Source organism: Colletes gigas, unplaced genomic scaffold, assembly GCF_013123115.1.
Source record: "Colletes gigas isolate AHSC1104 unplaced genomic scaffold, ASM1312311v1 Colletes_gigas_Sc00001, whole genome shotgun sequence".
Taxonomy (NCBI): Eukaryota; Metazoa; Arthropoda; class Insecta; order Hymenoptera; family Colletidae; genus Colletes; species Colletes gigas.
Genome location: NW_025106630.1, coordinates 5,423,715 through 5,446,475, shown reverse-complemented (window position 1 = coordinate 5,446,475; position 22,761 = coordinate 5,423,715). Strand labels below are relative to the sequence as shown.

General features: G+C 41.8%; 1 protein-coding gene across 1 annotated transcript in view; it reads left to right on the top strand.

Annotated features, from left to right (window-relative positions):
- Positions 1-22,761, top strand: part of LOC122405499 (glutamate receptor ionotropic, kainate 2-like) — a 130,739-nt gene that overhangs the window by 54,547 nt on the left and 53,431 nt on the right. The window contains exons 4-7 of the mRNA XM_043410301.1: positions 6,804-7,055; positions 16,298-16,473; positions 18,350-18,403; positions 18,481-18,645. Of these exons, the coding sequence (XP_043266236.1) occupies positions 6,804-7,055; positions 16,298-16,473; positions 18,350-18,403; positions 18,481-18,645 (647 nt within the window). The remainder of the gene's footprint in view (positions 1-6,803; positions 7,056-16,297; positions 16,474-18,349; positions 18,404-18,480; positions 18,646-22,761) is intronic.

Here is a 22,761-nt window from a genome sequence, read left to right as displayed (position 1 = left end):
GGCGAAATCTTCGATGATCGAACCGTCGACAGTCTTCTTGTTACCCTCGCACATGAAACGATAGAATATCGAATAAATTTCGATACACGTACGTGTTCTCGATATTCAATAATTCACTACGCGGAATATTTACAGTTTTATAATAATCCTGAAAACATTCATAAATTGCTAAGTATAATCCTCGTATGATTTCTTTGACGCGAACTCGTCCCGTCGAACGGTATCAACGGGATAAAACAAATCCGGTGTTACGCGTCGAAGTAGCCAGAAGCTACGTTGTCGTGACAATGGAACATCGAGGACAAACTCCAGATTTAATTAAAAAGTTTAATTAAAGTCCGTTCGATCGAAGCCGGCCAAGACCCCTGTCCTTTACCTACGTCGCAAACTACCGTGCTTGTAATTTATACAATCGTTCGGTATTCACTTTCGAAACGCGAGCCCCGAGCGAGACAGTTTCTAATTTAATACAGTCAGCTGCGGAGTGAACACGGAGAATTAATATTTCGTCGGTTGAATATTGAAGGAACAAATAAGCACGTATGTCGCGGAAAGCGCACATTTCAAGCCCTCGGGGTAAACGAAGCAAACTCTGTTTCGCGCGTAGCACGCGAAATTTGTTAAGCGTGGAAAAAATGACGACGAATAGAGAAATTCAAGGGGCAATTTACGATTCGCGACTTGAAAGCCGTTTCAGAGGTTACGCGGCTCCGGGGATGTATTCGAGAGAATAATTGGTCGTAATTAGCGATACTTCATGAAGTTTGAACCACGCGGAGGGAAGGACGCCATCAATATCGAAGTCCTTTTTTTTCAAATCTCGAGCTCGACGAGGTTTTCCTTCGAGCAGCGTAATTTCGACTCGCTATTTCCGCGAATACGCTTTACGCTCCTTTAAATCGTTATAAATTAGTTCCGTCGGAAAGTGTCCGAACCCTTGCACGCCTCGTTGAAATCTGGTCTCGGTAAATATGCTCTTTGCGAGAACACGAGCTCACGTTTCCTTGTTCTATCTTCCCCGTATCGTTTCTTTCATCCTCGCGCGACCAATGAAATAACGAGCACTGGGTTTCACCCGTCGAGATGCGATATAAAACGGTGTAACGTGAAATGTTAAACGCTGAATTGCGTATCGTACGGGGGGATTTGAAATGCTGCCTTAAATGGGATGTTTGCTTTCAATTACTGACATTTCTTACAATAGTGGACGATAATACAAGTCCATGTATAATATTACTCAAAAATAGATGATTTCATATATTATCACGTATGATCATGGTTCCATGCGATGATGAACGATCGTATAACTTACGATTCATACATGACCCATATTCAATAATATATACTTATGCATCTATTCATATACGATCACATATATTGCGATCAATCATTCTTTCCGTAAAAATATAAAAATTTCATACTGAAATTTATAGCTGGAATATATTGCGTTTATGTCTACTGTAAAACTGGTTAAAATTGATACGAGAATCGGTTCCATAACAAATTTGAATCCAATACAAAAACGAAAAAGTAACAATCACAGAATCGATATAGGAATCGTAACGGAAACAAATCCGGCACGAAATTTGGGTTATTCGTAACAGTTATTCGCACTAAAGGTACTTCATAACAGTTTCAAGAACCGAAATCGATACCATAACCGTTTCCAAGCCGTGAAATATAGTAAAAAGCTTTTCCGCTTTAGCAACCAAGAAGATATGGGACGCGTAAATATTGATGGAAATCGTTTCTTCCCGTTATTATCGATAGCTATTTACATCTTTACCATCCTCGGGGGCTATCTGGCCCGCTCGGGATCCAGTAATACATTTTTATTATTTCTGATTGCTATCCAGACGTCGAGCATTCGTATTTACTCTCTGCGCGGTTTCCTCCTTATCTTGACCGTTCCTATTCCCTTTCTGTCGTGGCTTTTTCATTTATCTTTATCCCCGGTCCGTCTCGCCGCCTTTGCCATTTTTCCTTTCCTTGTCATTTCCACTCGACCGTTGCCCGCGGCGAAATCGCCGGCTCAAAGTACATGCTAATGGGGCGAATATTAAAAAATAAACGAAACACGAACAGCACAAGGGGGGGGGGTGAAAAAGAGGAAATGGAAACGGCCTCGGGGCCTACGATTTGAAAAGCCACGCCTCGTTCGAGACCTTTTTCTACCCCGACTTTCCGCCAACGTTTACTTCATTAAATCGCAAATTAGTCGTCCCGTTCCAGCGAGCAACTCATTTACGCCGCCTTTGGTTCCTTTATCTTGTGTTCGTTCTTGTGTAAATGAAAACTTTTTCTTTACTTTCAGCGGTTTCTGTAGCGTTTGCCGGTCGCCTGAACGCCGTTCGAGCAGATTCACTGAAAGGTCGACTTTTCTTTCCACTGTGTACCGTAACACCAAGATCTTAAATCCTCGACGCATGAAAAGCGTATTACGAGTACGAGTTACTAGCCACGATGTACTATTTTTGTTACAAACGTGGAATATCTAGCAAAGGAGTCGAGGACACTCGTTTCGCCCTGAAAGGAAATTTTCAAGATGTAAAAGTGAAAGAAGTTGAAAGATATAATTGTTTCTGTTCCCGTAGATTTCTATAGCAAAAACTCTCAGAAAGTTCGAACATCGGTGTAAACTGTATAACGAATGCTCTGAGAATAAGAAACGTTTCTCCAAAGTTTTGCTCGCGCCTGTCACTTACACTCCGTGTATTTCACAGGTGTGCAAATTGGTTTCATTGTCGGGAATTAAGTTGCATCGATTTCCGAGAAGTTATTGCGACGAAACGAAACTTTTAACCGAGTGTTTTCCCTCCGAGTCTTTAGTAGTAGATTACTGCTGCGCTTTAAAGGATAATGAAATGGAAATTCGGGGAGCTTCGTTTTGAAAGGAATGGTGCGCAATGCCCATTCCGTGGGTTAATCTCTTTTGTCGAGTTTCGCCGACCAGCAAAACAAAATTAAAAACAATTTCGGGAGCGTGCACGAAGCTAATAGAAGTCCAATTTATAAATTAGAGAATTCTCTTTTTCTTCGGTCGATTTAATCTTTCCAATAAGCGCCAGTGAAGTTTGTGCGTAGTAAATCGCTTGTAACGAAGGCAAATCAACGGAGCAAAAACTATGCGAATTACCGTAATTTACTTCCGAGCTTGGAATAAATGAGACTTTAAAGTGGAACGCATAAACACTAAAAATTAAATTTCAGTAAAAATAACCAGCAAGAAAGAACACGCGTGGACGTTGGAAAGTCTGAACCGAGAAAACAAAACACGTGTCCGACTCGTCGGAAGGAGAATAACTCAGTGAAGCTGCGAAATGGAATGTATATCATGGTGCCAACAGCATTTGTATCGGAAATAACAAAGGAAGTTAGGCGATGAATCTAGTCGGCAGTCAGCGCAATAATATTCGAACCGGAAAACGCAATAGTTACACCAAACATTCTAAACAAAATAATGCCAGTAAAAATTAAAAAACATGCTGATAGATCACTCTTAAGTTTGAGTCGAATTTTTAAATTTCATTTCCTCAATTTGCTTACGGAAAGATTGAATTAAAATTTTTAATAATTATATTTAAATTCATGATGTGAAATAAACTATTCTTCCATTTTGATTTGTATTTATTATTCTTTGTCTTTTGCTTTATTCATAGACGATGATCAACGTTTGCCGGAATTATTATTTGCTTTTCTTTTAAAATCAATGGAAATTATACGAGACTTCATTACCATCCCCGATAGAGAAATTCTGATACGAGAGAAAAATGGCCCGAGGCCGGTGTAATTCGCATGTAATGACCGCGATGGCGCTCAAAATGTGGCGCGATAATGGACCACCAAAATCCCATTATCTCGTACGCTGAGAATTCATTACTCGTTAGTTCCCGTCCCCGTTGATATTTTTCGACCCTCCGCGACCAGATAATCAAAAGAACTAGAGCAAGAGAGGCTTCATAAATTTTGGGCGCCGTTGTCATAATTCAGAGGGTAAGGTCGCCTAAATTGGACTACCTCCAACATTCTTTTACGCTGTAATATATCTAACACTCGACTCGAAAATAATATTACTTATCACTCTTCCGTATTCATCAGACAATACATCAAAGAAATTTTAATAATTTTAATAACTTCGAAAAATGGTAATAATTTCGTTCGATTTTTAGCATTTTTATCGTTCACGACTTTTAGAGAACCAATAATTCAATTTTGGATTCTCTGTCTGCCATCGTGGTTCTAATAAAATATATATTTTAAAAGTGAAATTACAGTATCCATTTGGTACTCACTGATTCGAATGATCAGAAAGTAACGATATTAGTTTGGAGAACAATCTTGCAAAACGAGGACTATTATGCATTCCAAGGATGATGAGTAACAAATTTAATAAATTTCATAGAGGGTAAGTTTACTAATGTGGTCCCGGTGGGGTAATCAAATCCGCGTGACGGCGTCGTGGAACATTCTCATCGTCGACGCGTTCCTGGGGGGAACGCGTCGCCGGTCGACTTCGGTAGAGAACGATGATAGATACCGCTTTATTTTATCCTGAGGGCATAAAGGCCTCGCTGAAAGCCACTTGGCCGTTGTCGTAAGTAGATAAGTCCTTTATACTGGGAACTCTTCGAATAGCTGGAGGACTGGCCGACCCGGCTGGAAGATTAAGTGACCAGCCGAGGAATTTCTAGAGAGGATTACGCTTCTTGCGAGAGCTGCTTCATTTTTCGGTGCTCTCGAACCACTTTTACTCGAGCTGACTGGTGTTAAATCGCGGTTCAAGCTCCGCTGATCGAGGCTATTTCGTAACAACGAGAGAAGTTATACCAGTTTGCGTGGGTGGAGGGTGGTTTTGTAAAGTACAGTTCATTCAAGCTAAAGAAGCTTTAAAAAAACTCACGATGAAATGCAAGAATGCAGAATACGATTGTTTGCTGTTTCGAATCTACCTTTTTATAACTGTAAATCGTGAGTTTCGTCGATCGTTTCATAGCCAAGAAATCTCTGTGGGATTCGATTCCAGGGACTGTTGCCATACTGTATCCAACGCGAACCCCTAGCTTCTAAAACACTCAGTCGTGATGTTAGTACCTGGAAACTGCTGTTCCCAACGGGACGTTCGAATCCGTGAGTTCTTGTACCGTGTAATGTATTAACTTACCAGCATAAGGACTGGTTGTCTGAGGCTTGAAAGGTATCACGGAGTTGACTAACTTAGGACTCGAATAGCACCCACGCCGACCGTAACAGCTCTTGCAATTGAAGCAAGATAACACGGGGATTCGAGCCACTATAGTCGGCCATTCTGCGCGTATACATGCATTTACGCCACCACGTCGCGCATCAAAGACTATCAAGAACAACTTTACGAGCTTCGTGATCTATGAACGCGTTCGATCCACCGTTAACGAAGGTAGTAACTGCGTACTTCATTAAAATTTTACAATATACGAAGTGTCTTAGTCGTACGAAGTTTTGATCCTCTAGCTCGGAGGTCTCTTCGGATATTTATATTTTAAACACATTTGTTCTACACTGTGTGATGAAACTATAATCTTGAAACTTGGTTGGAGCGATCGCCAACCAGATTATCCATCATCATTAATTACAGCGATCAATAAATTTTCCACCCTCATGCATTACTTCATTATGTCCACTTAAGAAGTGCAAGAACTTCCTAATGGGGCTGGTATTTATAGTAATAATGATAGTGATAGATGATTAAATTTGATTCGAGGGTTCTATCATTGGTCTAACGAAGTCAGAAAATATATATGAGAAATAAAAGCTATAACACTTGCTATATTTATTGTGCTGAAATTTTTTGGCGAAAAAAAATTCTAATCAATCTGAAAAAATTATTTTCAGTTGCTGGGGCCAATTATAATCATTTTTGGTGAATACACATATCCCCCAACTCCTACTCACTTTCGACAAAAAAATTCATTACTAAAAATATAACACATTGTTGACCATCGAATAACCAATGACTCACTAAAACCATCACGAAGTCGAAGATTAAAGATTAAAAATTCTTACAAGTATCCCCTTACAATTTGATGCACGATCTTCTTAACATTTTGTTCCACTTTGAAAAGCAGTATGTCTCAAGACTAGGAAATAAAAGAATAAATGCAATAATCGAAATATTACTGTAGAAAGAAAAGAAAGAAAGAAAAACATGTGGTTAATGCGCGAGATTATCGTTGCTGCAGAACTTAATATTGTTTTCTCAATCTAAAAATAATGATCACCATTAGATGCAGTTAGCCGGGAGAATGGTATCGCGTCGAAGTTCTCGAAACCATCGGCGCAGCGACATCAGAGAAAGCGTATCGCCATTATCGGTAATAACCGTGATTTCTACGATCGGTTCAACAACTTGCAGCAACCATAGAGGAAGTATACCCCGTTGAACAACAACCTCGGTCATCTATTCAACTTAGCGAGGCGTTAATTCCGCATTAACGTCGTTCTACAGACGTACGATCTTAATGGGTAGCCCCCCCTCGCCGTCTACAGCCGATTTCTCCGTGTAATGGTTTATCGAACGAACGACCGACGAAATTCTGCTAGTAGACGGCTAAGCAGATTCGCGGGTTCCCTTAACGAGAATCGAATGAACCAGCCGATCGAGTAGTCCGGCGTTTTAAACGAGACGCGTTACGATGATACGATGTTTAACCTTTTCGATTCCGTCGGTACTCGCGGACTCCAGCCAGATTTAATTTCACCAGCGACGATTGTAAGAATTCGATCCATCACGAGATTTATTGTACCGTATTTTATTGTTTCTGTCGCAGCGTGTCAGCAGGTCAAATACGGGGTGCAAGCGGTATTCGGCCCGTCTGATCCGATCCTGGGCCAACACATTCACAGCATATGCGACGCATTGGACATTCCACACCTGGAAGCCAGGCTGGACCTGGACCCGGAGGCGAAAGAGTTCAGCATCAACCTTTATCCCGCACAAAGTTTGCTCAACGCCGCTTATCAGGACATCATGGAGTTTCTCAACTGGACCAAGGTCGCCATCATCTACGAGGATGACTACGGTGAGTACTGTAGACACACTTCGAGGACTTATAATGTTCTCCATTTGTGAAAAAATATTTAATTGTGAAACTATTTTGAGAGTAAATAAAATAATGGACGCATTTGCATTAAATGTGGGAACCACGGTAGGAAGTTGCTTCCAGTGTCTGATTACGAGTGTCTCATACTACTGCAAGTGTACGTCCTGCCGGAAACTTTGGCGGAAGTGTTTTTACCACGCGACCACGTGTTTCTGAAATGTATTTTCCTGTGAAAAAATCTTTTTCTCGGCTTTTTAGATTGAAAATGGTGAATAAAGTCGTTGTAGATGTGGCGTCAGATTGTCGAGAAGCAAACGTTCCGCACACCTACATCGACTTAGAAGCATTTCAAAGCAAGAACGCAGCGCCAAGTATGCCCTCGGGCTCTCGTCACCTTTTTGTAGGGGTCATTAAAGGGGATGCATATTCATAATCTCGTCGTCCTAGGCGAGTCGTCGTATTTGAACAGTATACGAACCGTGAAATAAGTTCGTTCTCGAAACTTTTGCCCCGTCGACGTCTCTAGTGCACTCGTTTCTTATAATTCAACGGTATAAAATGCATCGCGCTCGAACGGTTCGTTCGTCGAATATTAATTTAAAACGTTTTGCTGAATCGGTCTTTGAAGGTGTTCCACTCGAATTAGGGGAAAGTTCCCGTCCGACGACGGTTGAAAATCGAGAGGGAAACGTTAATTGTACCGATATTCTCGTTCAGTTTATCTTGTTCGATTATCAGTTTGCCTAACGGTGTCGGAAAGGTGCTCCCAATTACGGTTCCTATTAGCAACAATTACGCGCCGCAATAATGGAATAACGTCGATTAATAACGGGCGGGCGCGTGTCTGACGCAAAAACTGAGATAATGAAATTCATTCATAATGAGAAACGTCGTCTGTTCGGCCCCGGTGAAGAAAACGGTCCCGTCGAGAGGGAATTCCGTCTAATTAATTCGGAAAATGGCGGTTTAAAGCGAGGGCTCGTTCCGTCGCGTTCACAGTTCCACGTTCCGTGCACCGCCATTCTTTGGTACCGATCTTTGGCGATGAATAATGGAAGGACCCAAGAGAATTATATTAGCTGCGCGTGAACGATATCAGACGTCGAGATGCCGTCCCTTTACGTGCCCTCGTCCTACGGAATTCCAGTTAACGTTTCGGGTATATTTAATTCTGATGTATCAAGGACTCGATAACCATTCGATAACCATTCGATAAATTCGATGTTTGCGTAATGGAGCATCGAGGAAAGCGTTCGTTCGCTGTTCGACGGGCCAAGAGAATTGAACACCGATCCACCTAGATCAGGAGATTTGGAACTTTGTTTAAAAACAACTCGAAACGTCGCATATTCCGTCGACGTTGACGCACATCCGCAATCGGCTGATCGAGCAGCTTCGAAACCTGGATTACAGCAGGTGCACGCAAAATCATCCGCCATAAGCTCGCGCTGCACGTGGGACTGTCGGAATATTCTTGTGACAGATTGTCGGAACACGTGCGTCGCTGCTGCATTTCGTGCTCAATGAACGTGACTCTTCGCCCGACGAGAGCGGAGGACTCTGTTGTCAGTAAAGAGGAAATGGCGTATTCGTCGTCAGACAGCGCCGAGCGCTACCAATTTTGCATTATAAATGCGCCGGAAACGCGTCTCGTAAACTAACGAACTTCTCGGTATAGCAACAAACTTGACGGAAACGGATCGTACATTGCAATGATCGACGATCTTGTAACAGTTATTATACTTATACGGTGACATAATACAAAGACAGTGGTTAGGATCGATTGTATTGCAATTCTGAACACCGTTGGAATTGATTGGACTACCAGCTTCCATTAGCAGACTCGCTGATAAGAGGATTGTTTTGGAATAGGATTTCGTTACAATGTCGAACGCTTTTATCAGTTGTGGAACGTCATCCAATTTGTGTTTTAATTAACGCCTCGAACGATCGAGGAATCGTCGTTCGCGATGTCAAAGATCGATCGAACGCGCGCGCGCGTCAAGTTTTCCCCGGTCGTTTCCGTTCTCGAAGGATTTCGTTTCCGATCGAAGGCACGATTGGATTTACTTGGAACTTAACTACCACCGATGAAAACATCCCTCGAGCTTAACCGCCTTTGCCAACGAGCTTACCTATTTGCAGAGGTGCACGAAAGTTACACGTACAAGCCGATTAGAACACCCGTGGCCCACCGCTCGCCCACCGCCCCCTCCCCGCCCTCTTCGACAAACTGATTTCCTCCAGAGATTTACAGGAGCTCCGGAATTTCGGTGTTTCCTCCACTATCAATTCCAGTCGGGCGGTTCGGTCGCTGGAAGCAACGAATACTCGGCCTTCGGGAAAGGAACACGTCTGGAGCTGTGTTCGAAGCCACACCGAGAGACCAATCCAGGGTCGCCTAACCTTACCCTTTCGGTCGAAAGGGAAAGAGCGTGGCGATTTTCTGACAAATTACGGAGAAGCTTAATCCCTTTCGCCGGAATAGCCAATTTAAAGGCAACTTGGGCAATGTGTGCTTATATCGTGTCCTAGCGGAATAGGTTCTTACGTACTTCTAATAACAATTTAATGTCAGCTGTGAAGAAAACGTAAAAACTCTCATTCTTCGTAAGGTTTAAGGGTGTCGAAACATTGATTTTTAAAGTAAAGAGTAAAGTGTTTTCGTTTAAATTATATTTAGTTGACAATGGGTGTGGCTGGAGAGTCGAATACAATTTTTTCTTTTAGTCTGATGTAGGCCAATAACGTTTCGAACGTTTCTCAGGGCTCGTAGCAAACGCCGTCATTCGGCGGAGGAATTTTCAACGATCCTAATAAAGCTTTAATGCGGCTCTACCCGTCGTTATTTCACGCTGTCAGCGTTAACCCTCGTTACCGAAGATCCAGCGTCTTCCATCGAGCTGCGCAGCCTGCAAAGGCGAAACGCAAACTCGAGCCTCGAGTTTCTCGAAAATTTCCATTCTTCGTCCGCGCGAGCACATCTAATACAATCGTCGAATATCAATATTTTGTAATTATAATACTCTCTCTGTAAAATAAATTGGATCTGAAACGGGTAATGAAATAAACGAATGAAATTAAATATTCCACAGGCGATTGCTTGTAAAGCGTACATACAACCTGAAACTCAATTATAGTCTGGTACAAACGTTTGTTTAATTACTTTTGCGATGCGTTTCGACGTGCCGCTCGGGTCCTTTGCAGAAAATAATTGTATTAAAAGAAATACCGATCAGCAAAATTAAGGAAGATTAAAAAAATAATAATTGAAAAACAGAGAATTCTATTCGTATTTATGATCGTTCGTCGAAAGAACGCTTTTAGTTTTGTGCAAGTAGGACCACAAAACTATCTCCGAGTTACTGCTGACAAAAAAAAGTGCTAGACAGTCCTATTAAAAAATTCACGTTATGCAAAGGGTTGAGCTGCAAGTACGCGCATTAAAAGTTTCCCCTCTCTTAAACGGCACTTAACAAACCCTTCGCGCGATTCACCGAGATATTTAAGGGCTCGGTGCTCTTTTGCATCGCGAGCACATTCTTCGAGCATCGTTGGTGTAACTTTTCGCGTCCGTAGGAATAGACTTCGCATTAACATTGTAATTTTAACTTGACGAAGTTTCGCGAAGACAAAGCTAACGCGACGGTTGGACGGGACGTTGGGAATTTCTGGTTTCGATGTTCCTTGGAGTGGATTTCAGATTGTCGAGAATCACGATCATAGCGAGCTTCGTATTATTTTAAACGAGAACTTTAAGTTGAATTTACTTATTAGTTATATTTTGGTTGAGTATGGCTTTCGATGGCTAAATAGGAACGTATAATGCATCCCCATAGATGACCTGTATCCAAAAGCCAAAAGGAATACAGGGTCAGGATCCATCTCGAGGTTTCCCCTAATTCTGGCAACCGGATTCCGTTCCCTCGCGCCTCGAGAATCGCCAATGAACCTTCAACCCGGTCTATCACCGACCATTGTACAACTTCCAGGACTTGTTCTCCCGCACCCTCCTTCGAGCTTTCCTTTCGATCCTTCTTATTCCCCGAACTTCGTTCACGTTTCTCGCGAAACATTCCGGACAATGGAAACGCTGGTCGGAAGGCTGGACTGGGTGAGGACGCAACCATGCATTTTAAACTTCGGTATTGAAAACATCGCTTATCCTTTTCCCCCGTGTCGATTCGGACCGCAGATCGAATCGTATTTTTATCATTCGAAGGCTGTCACATTGAGATAATATTCTGCTTCAGCTTATATAGGCTAATACCGACTATAACGACAATAAAAATAGCAAAAGTAACCTTTATAATATATTGGAAACTAAAAAATATCGAGATGGAGATCCTTGTATCTTTTACAAATATTCTCTCGACCATTCGATGCTATTAGTAGAGAATTTATTTATTTGTTGTCCACTATTTTAAATTATGAGTTTAGGAGGGTTAAGAACCACTGTCATGAGCAGTTCCCGAGAACGACATTTGCCTCGATTGTGGTATCAATTCGTCCCAGGGAATTCTGAGACCCGTTCGAGAAGCTCGTACAACCATCCAGACAGCGACTTATTCCTTCCCATCGCGAAAGATGAAAAAAGTCCCCGTGCAGTGCGCGAAATCTTCGTGTCAGAAGCAGACTCGCGTTTCCGCACCCGGCGATATTGGCAGGCGGGTTGAAGCTTCCTCGAACATCGTCGAGAAAGTGGCGAGTAACGTCTCTCCTCATCCCTCCGCGATGGGGGAGAGATTTGCGAGCGGCCACCTCAGGAATACGTATCCGGTTTGCCACGTACGCGTTGCACGGCAACTAAATCACTGGGATGGAGAGCTGACGCTGTCTCTTCTTTACGATTCGCTCGTGAGAGCTAAAAGATGAAGCGGGACCATGACAGGGACTGGAACAAGCTGCCAGGGAAAATGGGAAATAGCGACGTGCTTACGGTACGACGCCTGGAAAAAACACGAAAGAACAACAGATACGTGTACTGTGGGTCGATAACAATTACCAGCTTGGATATCGAATGAAATAGAGACGAATATTCCACCGGTGGATTATATTTCAGTGGCCATGTTGCAAACATTCGCCATACAACGTTTTGTCGTTTGGTTCGTGGCGGGAAGCAAAGTATCGTGAAACACGTTTAAAAAATTCTCTGGCCATGTTTTGACTATTAAAAACAATCTCTGTGGTACGGATACATCGTACATTCTGTATTTAAAGGGCTGAATAGATTGCAATGAAATTTCATTACAAAATTAAAAGTCGTGCTATGATTTGCACAGGACATATAAAAATTAAGTGGGTGTCAAGACTTCGCGAAGAGACGTTCATGGGATTTTAATCAGTGTCGTTTAAGAAGGCATTAACGTCGGAATGGGGTACAAGAGGAGTCATAGAAACGGCGCTAGGAACATCAATCTTTCTCTATTATCTAATAACCGCGAAGAAGGGTAATACCAAGGACGCATTAGACAGCGTATTGTCGCGGGGCAATTTATCATCGTCATCGATCCGCTTGTTTCGATCAAATATGTACTCCGAAAGACGCGAGCAATTCAATTTCCTTGGATACCGAGCATCCCCGATCGAAGAGAAAAAAAAAAAGGGGGAACGACTTCCTTCCTTCGTTCGTGGCACCGCAATATTTCATCCCCCGGGCGGTTATCGGCATTCGAGGCACGATCGTAAGTGGTTGTCATTAGAGTAGGTAAATGCCGATATAATAATTTGTTTCGAGCCACTCGACATTCCTCGAACACGTGCGCGTCCCTGGTGAAATCATCCCCCTCGCCGTGTCGAGCTTCCCCTAGCATTTCATCCCCGCGAGTCTTACAGGTAATTCGAGCAATTATCGTCCCAGACTTTTCACTCGATTTCGTGCCAGGATTCGTAAGCTTTTTCCTAGCGGCGATACGCGAGGAAGAAACATATCTTGAACGATCCTACGATCCCCCGCGAACGTCCGAAAACCCCAATGATTTATACTCTTGTTATTTTCCTACTGTTCTCGATTCGCTCGAGTCATTTATCGGAAAGTTTTGGACCGCTTCGAAGACAGATATTCCTTGAATGAGCTACGTTGAATTTGCTACGACGAACAGAGGGGTGGTCTGTTTGGACTTGGTCGAAGCGATTAATTTTTATTCTTTCGGTTCTCTTAACTTGTTGCAATATATTTAATTGTACACACAAGCTGACACCATCTCTAGGAAATTTACAAATTCCAACGAATCGCCGGATTGCCTCGGACACCGACGACAATTAATTTCCGTTTCTTGATTTCTGGATTAGTCGGTTTGTCCTCGGATTAGCCAGCGTTAATTAACACGCCTCGAACAGGGAAACAGGCTCTCGCCGCTTTGGGTATGTCAGACAGTTCGTTAACGCGTGGGATTCATTTGCTGGTTACGATAATTCGTTCCTGTTCACTGAAGATTACTAGTCGCGTCGCGTACAATATGAAACAAATTTCCGGGAAAACATCGACGCAATTGTGTGCTCCGAACACCGCATTTTAGTCGTTCGGATATAATTAATTTTGGTATATACCGAGCTGAAATTAATTGTATATTGTATACTACAATTTGTAGTGCATTTGCCACGCAAATATGAATACTTTAATCGAAACTAATAATAGCATAGATCATGAATTTTGGCCCTATTATTTAGCTTAACTAATATATAATTTCATGAAAATGTAATGTGCGTTTAGCAACTGCTTCTGCTCTGCAAGAGTTTGAAAATTGTAAAATAATTATATTAAGATTAAATTTACATATGCTTATCTTAAAGGCAAAATGTATAGTATAAATTGTAATCTCTGTGGTCGAACAGAAGAGAAAAGAATCGTGTGCTTGACGCGTTGGACAGAACGTATAACCTTTAACGTGGGTTTTCGTATTTAATTAAATTCCGTTTCCTTACAAATTCTTTTGCATATTTTCCCTTTGAATTTTGAATTTTGTTCCTTGAATAACAAGGTATCAAAAAGCGGACGCTAAAACTGATAGTAAGACGCATCGCGTGTCCGAGTCTGATAAATTTAAGACCGTGGTTGACATTCATGCTGAAATATTGCCAACAGTCCGACGTGGATTAAACGAATTTGTCTTGAAAGGACGACTAGCAAGAATTCATTCGCGAGTTCCACGGAAGAAGTCGTATTCGATAGCAAAACGAGAACAAAATCCAGACGTCTTATCGACGAAGAATATTGTCGAGGGTCCATTTAACCGACGATAAAAAGTGACTGTCGAATTCATTCTAATTCGTTCTAGTTTCTTCAAAATCGATCGACACATACTTTGTTTAAATTATCCTAGGAACGAACATCGATCTTATACTGTATAAAATGTCGATAAAATAGCAATGAACGGGGTAAAGAATTAAATTCATCGGCATTCGCCAGCGCAGTTGAGATTTAAGCGGAAAAATTAGATTGACTTAAGCTTCGAAGGGATCCGAGAAACACTGGTCCCCGCGGAGAATCCCGGGACAACGAAGTTTCTCGTGGAAACTTGAAAGGGAACGAACTCGAACCTCGGAAGACCCGCAAGTCGAGATGATACCTTGATTACTTAGGCGGTGGGAAGTATTGATTTCATCGGGCGACGCGATTCACGGGTTTCCGTCCCATTAAACGGCCGGTCTAACAATATCTAAGAAGATCCGCGAAGAAACCATTCTGTCTCTCCCGCGGCTATTATTGGAATCATCGAAGAAGACTTTGTAAATATCGTAGGATCCAAAAGTTGCCTCGGATCGTCGTGGATACTCGGAATTTCCAGAAATTCTCTACCATTGAATCAATCGAGAGAACTTGGTAACCAGGGGTTTGCAAAACATTTGACCGTTTAAACGAGCCTTTGCGTACTTGACTACGCGATCGTTAGATCCAAGAAACTTCATTAAAATTACATATTTACGAATTAGTACGAATTCTTTCCTCCTCGAGGTGCGTTTACGAGTAATCAGAGTTGGATTACAAAACACCTAGTCCAAATTCTGTTCTCGCGCGTTCCGACATTCTATTTTACTTAGAATTTACCAGCACGTAAACGTTCCGCGAAATACCTCGAGGATGTAGTTTTCGTTCGCCGAGTTGAATTCCACTGCTTATGAAAAACTTCCTCTCGTCTTTCCCAGCAGAGAGCCTGGAAGCACACTCCACGACTTTTGGCACTCGCGTGAATCGTGGCCTGCGGTTTACGAGTACCGGGAGTACTTTACCAGCTTCACGAGTGCTATCGCGGGCTCCTATAGTTAATTACTCTCGTACGCGTCGTTAAGTAATCGATGTTCGACTCGTAGAATCACAGGAAAAACGTATCTACTCGATCTTACGTTCGGTAAATATTATATCACGTTTATGGTATATTCATCGCCATAGATCAGAGCCTGACTCTGTTTGTGGCGAGCAGAGTCAAGAGGAAGACCGAGAACATTTCCCTGGTCCTGCAACCACGGGGTACCATAGTGTGCGTGACTTGTAAGGCGGGACTGATGATGTTCAAGGGCACTCGTGACCTGCGTTCGGGGTTATTTCACCCTAAATCGATCACCTTGTCTCCTCAGGGGTTTTCGATCAAACTGAAATATTGTTTAAGAAACACAGATTCTTGACCAATCTTGCAACACAAAAATATTTAAAACAATTTTATTTTGCAAATTTCACGCTTTCCTGAATCTTAGAAAAATTGTAGAAACATATTCCCAGGTTCTGTTTGCTCCACCAATGAAATTTAAAAATGAACGATGTACCGACTAAAACATTGACATTGACAATTCAAGGGCTTCAATTGCAAATAATATCTCGATTGTCAATCGGTGCGTTCTATGGCTAATTTGCTCCTAATTACTCGAGCACGCGTCGTTGGATAATCGTCGTTCGACGCGCAGAGATTGATCGGCGGTTAATTTTTCCGATCCGATAAGCCCGGAACCGTGTTTCGCGACGAATCGAAGTCGATGGTTTTCCGCGCTGTTTGCGACGATATAATTTCCAGCGGTCGAGGAAGATCCGTCGATCGCCTCGGCGTTCGATTTCCGGCGCCGAACGAGCATCGGCTCCCGTGGAAGTGGCGAACCGTCGATGCGTGAAAAAAGCGACCGATTGGACGGGCCTCGCGACGATACAACCCAATGACAGAACGCTTTCGAGATGATTGGTTCCGCTTTAATCGAAGCGACGGAACTTAATCGTGCCGTGACTCCCGTTTCAGGGCTGGTGAAGCTACGAGAGCTCGTCAGGTCGCCGAAGTCTCGGGAGATCGAGGTTAACCTCAGGCAGGCCGACCCGGATTCCTATCGGCTGGTTCTCTCCGAGATGAAAAGCAAGGAAATACGGAATCTCATCGTGGATACCAGGCCGGAGCACATGCATCATTTTCTGCGAATGGTAACTGCATATTCGTTTATCGATTTCCTGTTTGCGCCGCGGCCTCCGTGTAAATGCAATGTGTATCCTAACGCGCGAGACCCGCCACGACGGACGATCAGGCACGCGAAGCCCATGGAAAATATCCCCGTAGACGCGCGAATAGCCATTTTTGTTCCACCGTCGTCCTTAAGGAGCCATTCTACCTTGTAGGCACGAAAAATACATGTTTCTTTGTGATTTTTTTTTACGGGCTATTAAAGAGAGATTAATTCCGTGTTTTGTAGATACATTTATTATATATTTAGCTATATTTACGAATTTTTGCAACGCATACTATCTATTGATTACGCTGTTTTTGTTGATCAACAAACAACAGTTTTTACGAACGGCGCCCGACTGCGTATGTGGTATCTTGCGAACAAGTTATCCGAAATCCAAAAACCAACGATATTCTTAATATAGATGAGTATGGTTATAGCATGAACTAGGATCTTTTTAAAAAAATAAAAAATGGCAGCTATTTTACGAAAAAATACTGAATATTTTCAAATATTCGGTTGCTTTTTTGTTAATAAAAGAAAAAACATTGCATATATCGCAATTATCCTAGTTCATGTTATAGGGAGACCAGTTCTAAAGATACTGTATAAATTTCATGTTGATATCTTGAATTGTTTTTTCGTTATCACATACGCAGTGCCGAAAAATGTCCATTTGTTATACTTGCTCGTGGTACATTTCAACAGGCTATAACTTCGTTAGTTTTTCAAATTTCAATTTAATATTTGATTGATATACTTTCGAGACTACATACTAAAAGAAAACGCAAAAAAAAATTCGATTTTTTAAATCCCACAAGGTAGAAAGGCCCCCTAACGCGCGGATTCCAATTCGATTCTTCAATTTTTTCGTAGCGATGTTGGGAACAAATTATTTTGAACGTGAAATCAAAAAAGAAATAAAGAATATTTTCTTGTTTCCATAACCGAAAAACGTATTTTTCTCTGAATTTATTTTGATTAGAATAGAAAAGCTTGAAATGCATTTTTACCTATGTTATTTCCCACCTGTAATATTAGAAGTGAGGTCACGATAATGTCGGTCAGGTCAGGTCGAGAATTCTTCGCGGAACAAACATATCTTGTGACATTTGAATATCGAGATTCCTAAAATATCAGACACCTGGAACGCGGTTTGGGGCAAACTTTGTTTGACACGACCGAGATTATAATAGAAGCGTTTTAAATATTACGCTCTACTTGTCAGGTGCGCCTATTCTTACTCTGAAACGGTGATAAACTGACAACGGGTTAACCAGAATATTTGTGTGTCCATTACGGAGTGACATTGTTTGGATACTCGAGGTCGTAACGAAATAAAATGCAATTTAGCCGTGCAGTTTGTATATGTTTCAATATAACCGAAAATTCAAATATTTGAAATGGAGCTTACAGTAATCGTTACTATATATGCTGTGCGCAGTTACGAAATTTCGCTCCGAATTTTTCGCATTGTCGCAAATTGCACGGTCTTACGAGGCGGGTTAATTTCGCTGTGTATCCAAACGAGTACTGGGATTAAATTAAAACTAACTGCGGCTATACGGCGTAGAAGTGTAGAAGATAGCTGGTTTCGGGCACGCGGAGAAATGAAATAATTTTTTTTTAAATATTTTACGTACTTGCGATTTAATTAATTCTCAGACTTTCAACGACCAAGATCTCGATCTCGAAATCACATCGGGCGTTAAATGTTTCACACTCGCCAGGTAGCGAAACGGTATCGTTGACTTTTATTTCGAGGAATCGGGGCGAGAGACCGGGCGCAATAACAGAAATATTGAAAAAGTGATCCCGAACGGCGGAGATAAATCTTTGTACGTACTTACTTTCAGATCCTGCAGCTGCAAATGAACGACTACAAGTACCACTATCTCTTCACGACTTTCGTAAGTACTCTTCGGGTACGGTGAGACAGCCCGGGGCGCGACAGCCCGAAAACGCGAACCTTCTGTCCCTTTTCCAGGATATCGAGACCTTCGACCTCGAGGACTTCAAGTACAATTTCGTCAATATCACTGCCTTCCGTCTGGTCGACGCCGAGGACGTCGGCGTGCGGGGTATATTGAGGGACATGGAGCGGTACCAGCCATCCGGAAATAAGATCCTCAACAAATCGAGAGTCATACAGGTAAGATTTCCGTGTATTCGAACCTTCCGGCGATCAAATATCGATGCATTGAATGTTTGCGCGACTCGGTATTGCGTGGACCTTCGAAATTCGCTCGATAAAGCACGACGAGTTTATTTGTATTCAAGCGTTCGCTTATTCCGGTAACAGAAAATACAGTGACACGAATAAATACCTTGACACGGATAAAAAAAAAAAGAATAACCGATAAATGAATACGCTATTGCTGGTACGAATTTTACTCGTATCGACAACAGTCTGAATTTATTAACTGGAAACATTGCATGAAAATAGAATAACATATTGTGAAGAGACAACAACGATAAGGATATTTAATTCAAAAATACTGGTAATATGAATATTAACTTTACATTCAATATTTCAACGAAGCTTATCGAATAATTTTTCCACTGGCGGGCTCGTCAGCAAAGGGAATAGCAATTCCGTATTGCCGTGGATAGATTAAAAAACGAATGTTTATATTTTGTTGCGTTTGAATCCAAATTAAATGAAACATTCGTTTCAAACATTTTTTTTTCGCTCACGGAGTTAGAGGAGCGCGAAAAAAATATATCGACTCGTTGGCGAGCTTTAAATCAAATAGTGTAAAGTACGTACGACGTTTACAGTGGGTTCGGACACGACACGAAATTAATCTAAGCTTTGCATCGTACTTTTTTAATAATTTCGAGGATAAATCCATTTATCGATGCAACAATACATTTTCAATAGCACGAGGAAAATTAAATATTAAATAAAATAATTTCTTTTTAAATAAAAGCGACGAGAATATGCAGATTAAAATTAAATGAAGCTGACTGTGAATTAATAACTGACTCGTAATAGTAGTAAACGTAATATCCCGGGCACTCAACAATTTAAACAATTTCATTTGTCGAGGTATGAAAACAAACTTTTTGCAAAAAATTCATTTCCACGTTTATTTGAGTCGTTTGCAGCGAACCGATATAAATGCAGGTAACAGATTGTAGACCAAAGTTGGAAACTATGAAATAATAATGAACACGTGGCAAAGTTTAATTCTAAATTAAAACTTTTAAATTGTCACGGAAACTTACAGACCAAATATTAGTAATTTGTTGTATTTCATTATTTGGGCGTTAAATAATAGAACGCTCTTGGAAATTTTTAACTGATATGAACTTTCAACATGATTTTTCCAATTAGGATAACGTTCCCCTGTATCAAGATCGAAGCTTTATTTCGCGAAAAAATTCAGCGAACGTGATTGGAAAAACAATTTTCCAGGCCAGAAAAAGTTCGCGCGCGGTGACCGATCGCCGCGACTATTAAAAAATCAGATGCTATCTTTTAAACATCGAAACAGTTGGTTCGTTTCGCGACGCCATAGTTTATTGATCGTAAAGCTTGCTCTCGAAACGAGGCCGTCGTCCAAACTGCGAAACACGTGTCGAGTCTCGCAGCTTGCGGATGTAAAACAATGCGACGAGCAAAAAAGCTTTGTTCGGAAACGGCCCGTCGGTGTTCGCGTCGTCGATACTAAATAGACGTTTCCTAGTGCCATAAAGTAACTTGAAAGCTTTCCTCCGATACACACCTGGCAAAATACAAAATTTGGAGAAAGCACATATCCTCAACGTGTTGTTTCCAATCTAAATATACGAGAGCCTCGTGATTCTCCGTAAATAAAATTTTGTACAATTATTTTTATTACAACCAGCAATTCTTAAACGGTAAAGTTCGTTTTTTATCGAGTAAATACTAATTTTCGAGTTCGTTTAGCGACGCTTGGCAGGCGCTTAACGATGTTGTAAACGCGTTCGTTTCGCTGGCGAAGAGTTAAGGGAGTCTGGAACGATGATATTAGTCAAGTTTCGTCGGTAATATACTTTAATGAAACGGTGGAGTCGGCCGACAGACCGCGTAAAAGAGTATACTTCGCTGCGAGACGTGCTTACGACGCGTGAACTTTAACATTTTTCCTCGATTTACATGCAGATTAGAATGTACCCTGGTTCTCTCTGGCCCTCGAGCTGGCTGCCGGTCGAGGCTGCTCGAGTAATCAGTTTTGAAACGCGCGAGTGTGTCTGTCTCGTGCATACAACCACGAGGAAATCAAATTGAACGTCAGGGTCACGTCAATCCTCTGTCTGCGAATCCCCAGTTGTCGCTGTCTCTGGTATCGTCGCGTCCGACTCGAGTAAATCCACGAGCATTCCGTAAACGAGCTGTTCATTACGAGTACGGAGTACGTTCGTGTCCATGAATGTTATTTTGCTCCTAATCGCTGGCTAATTGAGAGGCGCGGTAGAAAAGAACGGGCAATGTTGAACTTTAATAGGCAAATCTGCATGCTTTCAAACATTAAAGCGCATTACTGCGTACGTACGTACTCGTAAAGGAAATTTATAATGGAGTAGTCTCGCTCGTTTCATTTTTACCACTGTAGTTACTCGGTTGTAAACTGGTGCAAATATTATTTTATGATACGAGACTGGTAACAAATTTTGCAATACACGTTAGAGTGCCTTTGTATCAAAGTTTGATACAACGCGTGAAGAAATATGGCCACATCGACGTATTAGAAACTCGTAGATCTTTCGTTCGTTGGACGACAGCTTTTAACCAATTAGGTCTCCGGACAGGTTTCTTTTACTTAACATTCCAACTGACTGCCGTCTAACTGTTAACACCTCATTTACCGCGTTTCAGTCGAATCAATTAGCGATCGACTCGCGAAGGTTATACAAGGAAAAATTCAGAATTAATAATCTGAGTCAAAATAATGTTTCCTTGTAAACAGTAGATGTCTTAATGTTAATTTTGGCGACGTAATTTTTGCCCCTTCTTGCAATTCTCCCGCGAGACGAGCGCGTCGTTTTACCGTGCAAAAAGCAAGCGAAGTTCAAACGGAAAAATGAGGGAACACTTTCAACCAAGTCGCGGGTATTAAAGAACTCGGGAAGATTTACAATTCGCGGAAACGTCGGGTCTAAGAAAGAGTTTCCTAATTACATCCGTTGAAACTTCCCGCGTTTAATGCTTTACAGGGCTATTCGGTAAAACAACATCCAAAAATTGCAATTTCAGAGTGCAGATTTCGTGAGCTCTTCCTTGAATAGATACACAATCGTTTCGTATATTTGCTCGAGTTTTTTTTTAATCAGAGAAGAAATATATAATTTTCCTATAATCCTAAAAGTTCCCGCGGTTCTTCGGTAACACCGATAATTACTCATCGCATATGGGATTACTCGCGACGCGTCGTTAAGGTTGATTGGTCGAATGTGTACAAAAAAAATTGAAACAGTGACGGGCACACGGACGGTGTAGAAAACGTACACGTGTTGGTCGACTGATAAAAATTCCGTGGCGTGTCAGAGATAGCCAGTATAAATATATCGGGAACGCTTTTTCCTGTTCGTTCGATCGGATATAGTGGACATATACGGGACCACTGTTTCGCGTTTCCCGGTGTAAATAAAAAAGGTTCCATTTTCCGTACATCGACGAACCGTTTGATCGAAACTCCGTCACATTGTTTGCATTGGAGGAAGTTGTTTGCTGCACACTTTAAGCCCAGGAATCGAAACTATGTCGAAGGAATGTTTCATTTTCTGTTCTCGCGCCACGAGACGGATTCTCTACCTCAAAAGTGACACGGTTGATTAACCCTTTACAGACTCGACACATTTTTAACGTTTCTCTATACACCATTAACGTCGACGTAACAATTTATCAAGCTTCAAATTCGTCGATTCGTTTATGTTAAGTGTTCCAGGTTCCTTAAAAGTTTCCACCCTCTTCCAAAACCGAGATCATTAGGATCCCCTGGATAAAGTTCGAGGCGATTCGAAGACGTTTAATCGCAATTTCGTCCCCGCGAGGAAGAAACGTTCCGCTCCGTCTCCAGAAAAATACCATTTTCCGATCGTGAACCATCACGTTATCGATCGTCCAGCAAACATCGGAGGCTCTCGAGGTCTAGCCTGAGTTTATCAAGACAATTCGTTCCAGCGTGCAACGGTTGTCGACCGCGTCTCTCCACCATCCCGGACATCCTGTTCACCTCGAACGCCTCTCCGCTTCCATAGAGACTTGTCACGGGGTGAAATTACCTGGCTTTTCTTTCGC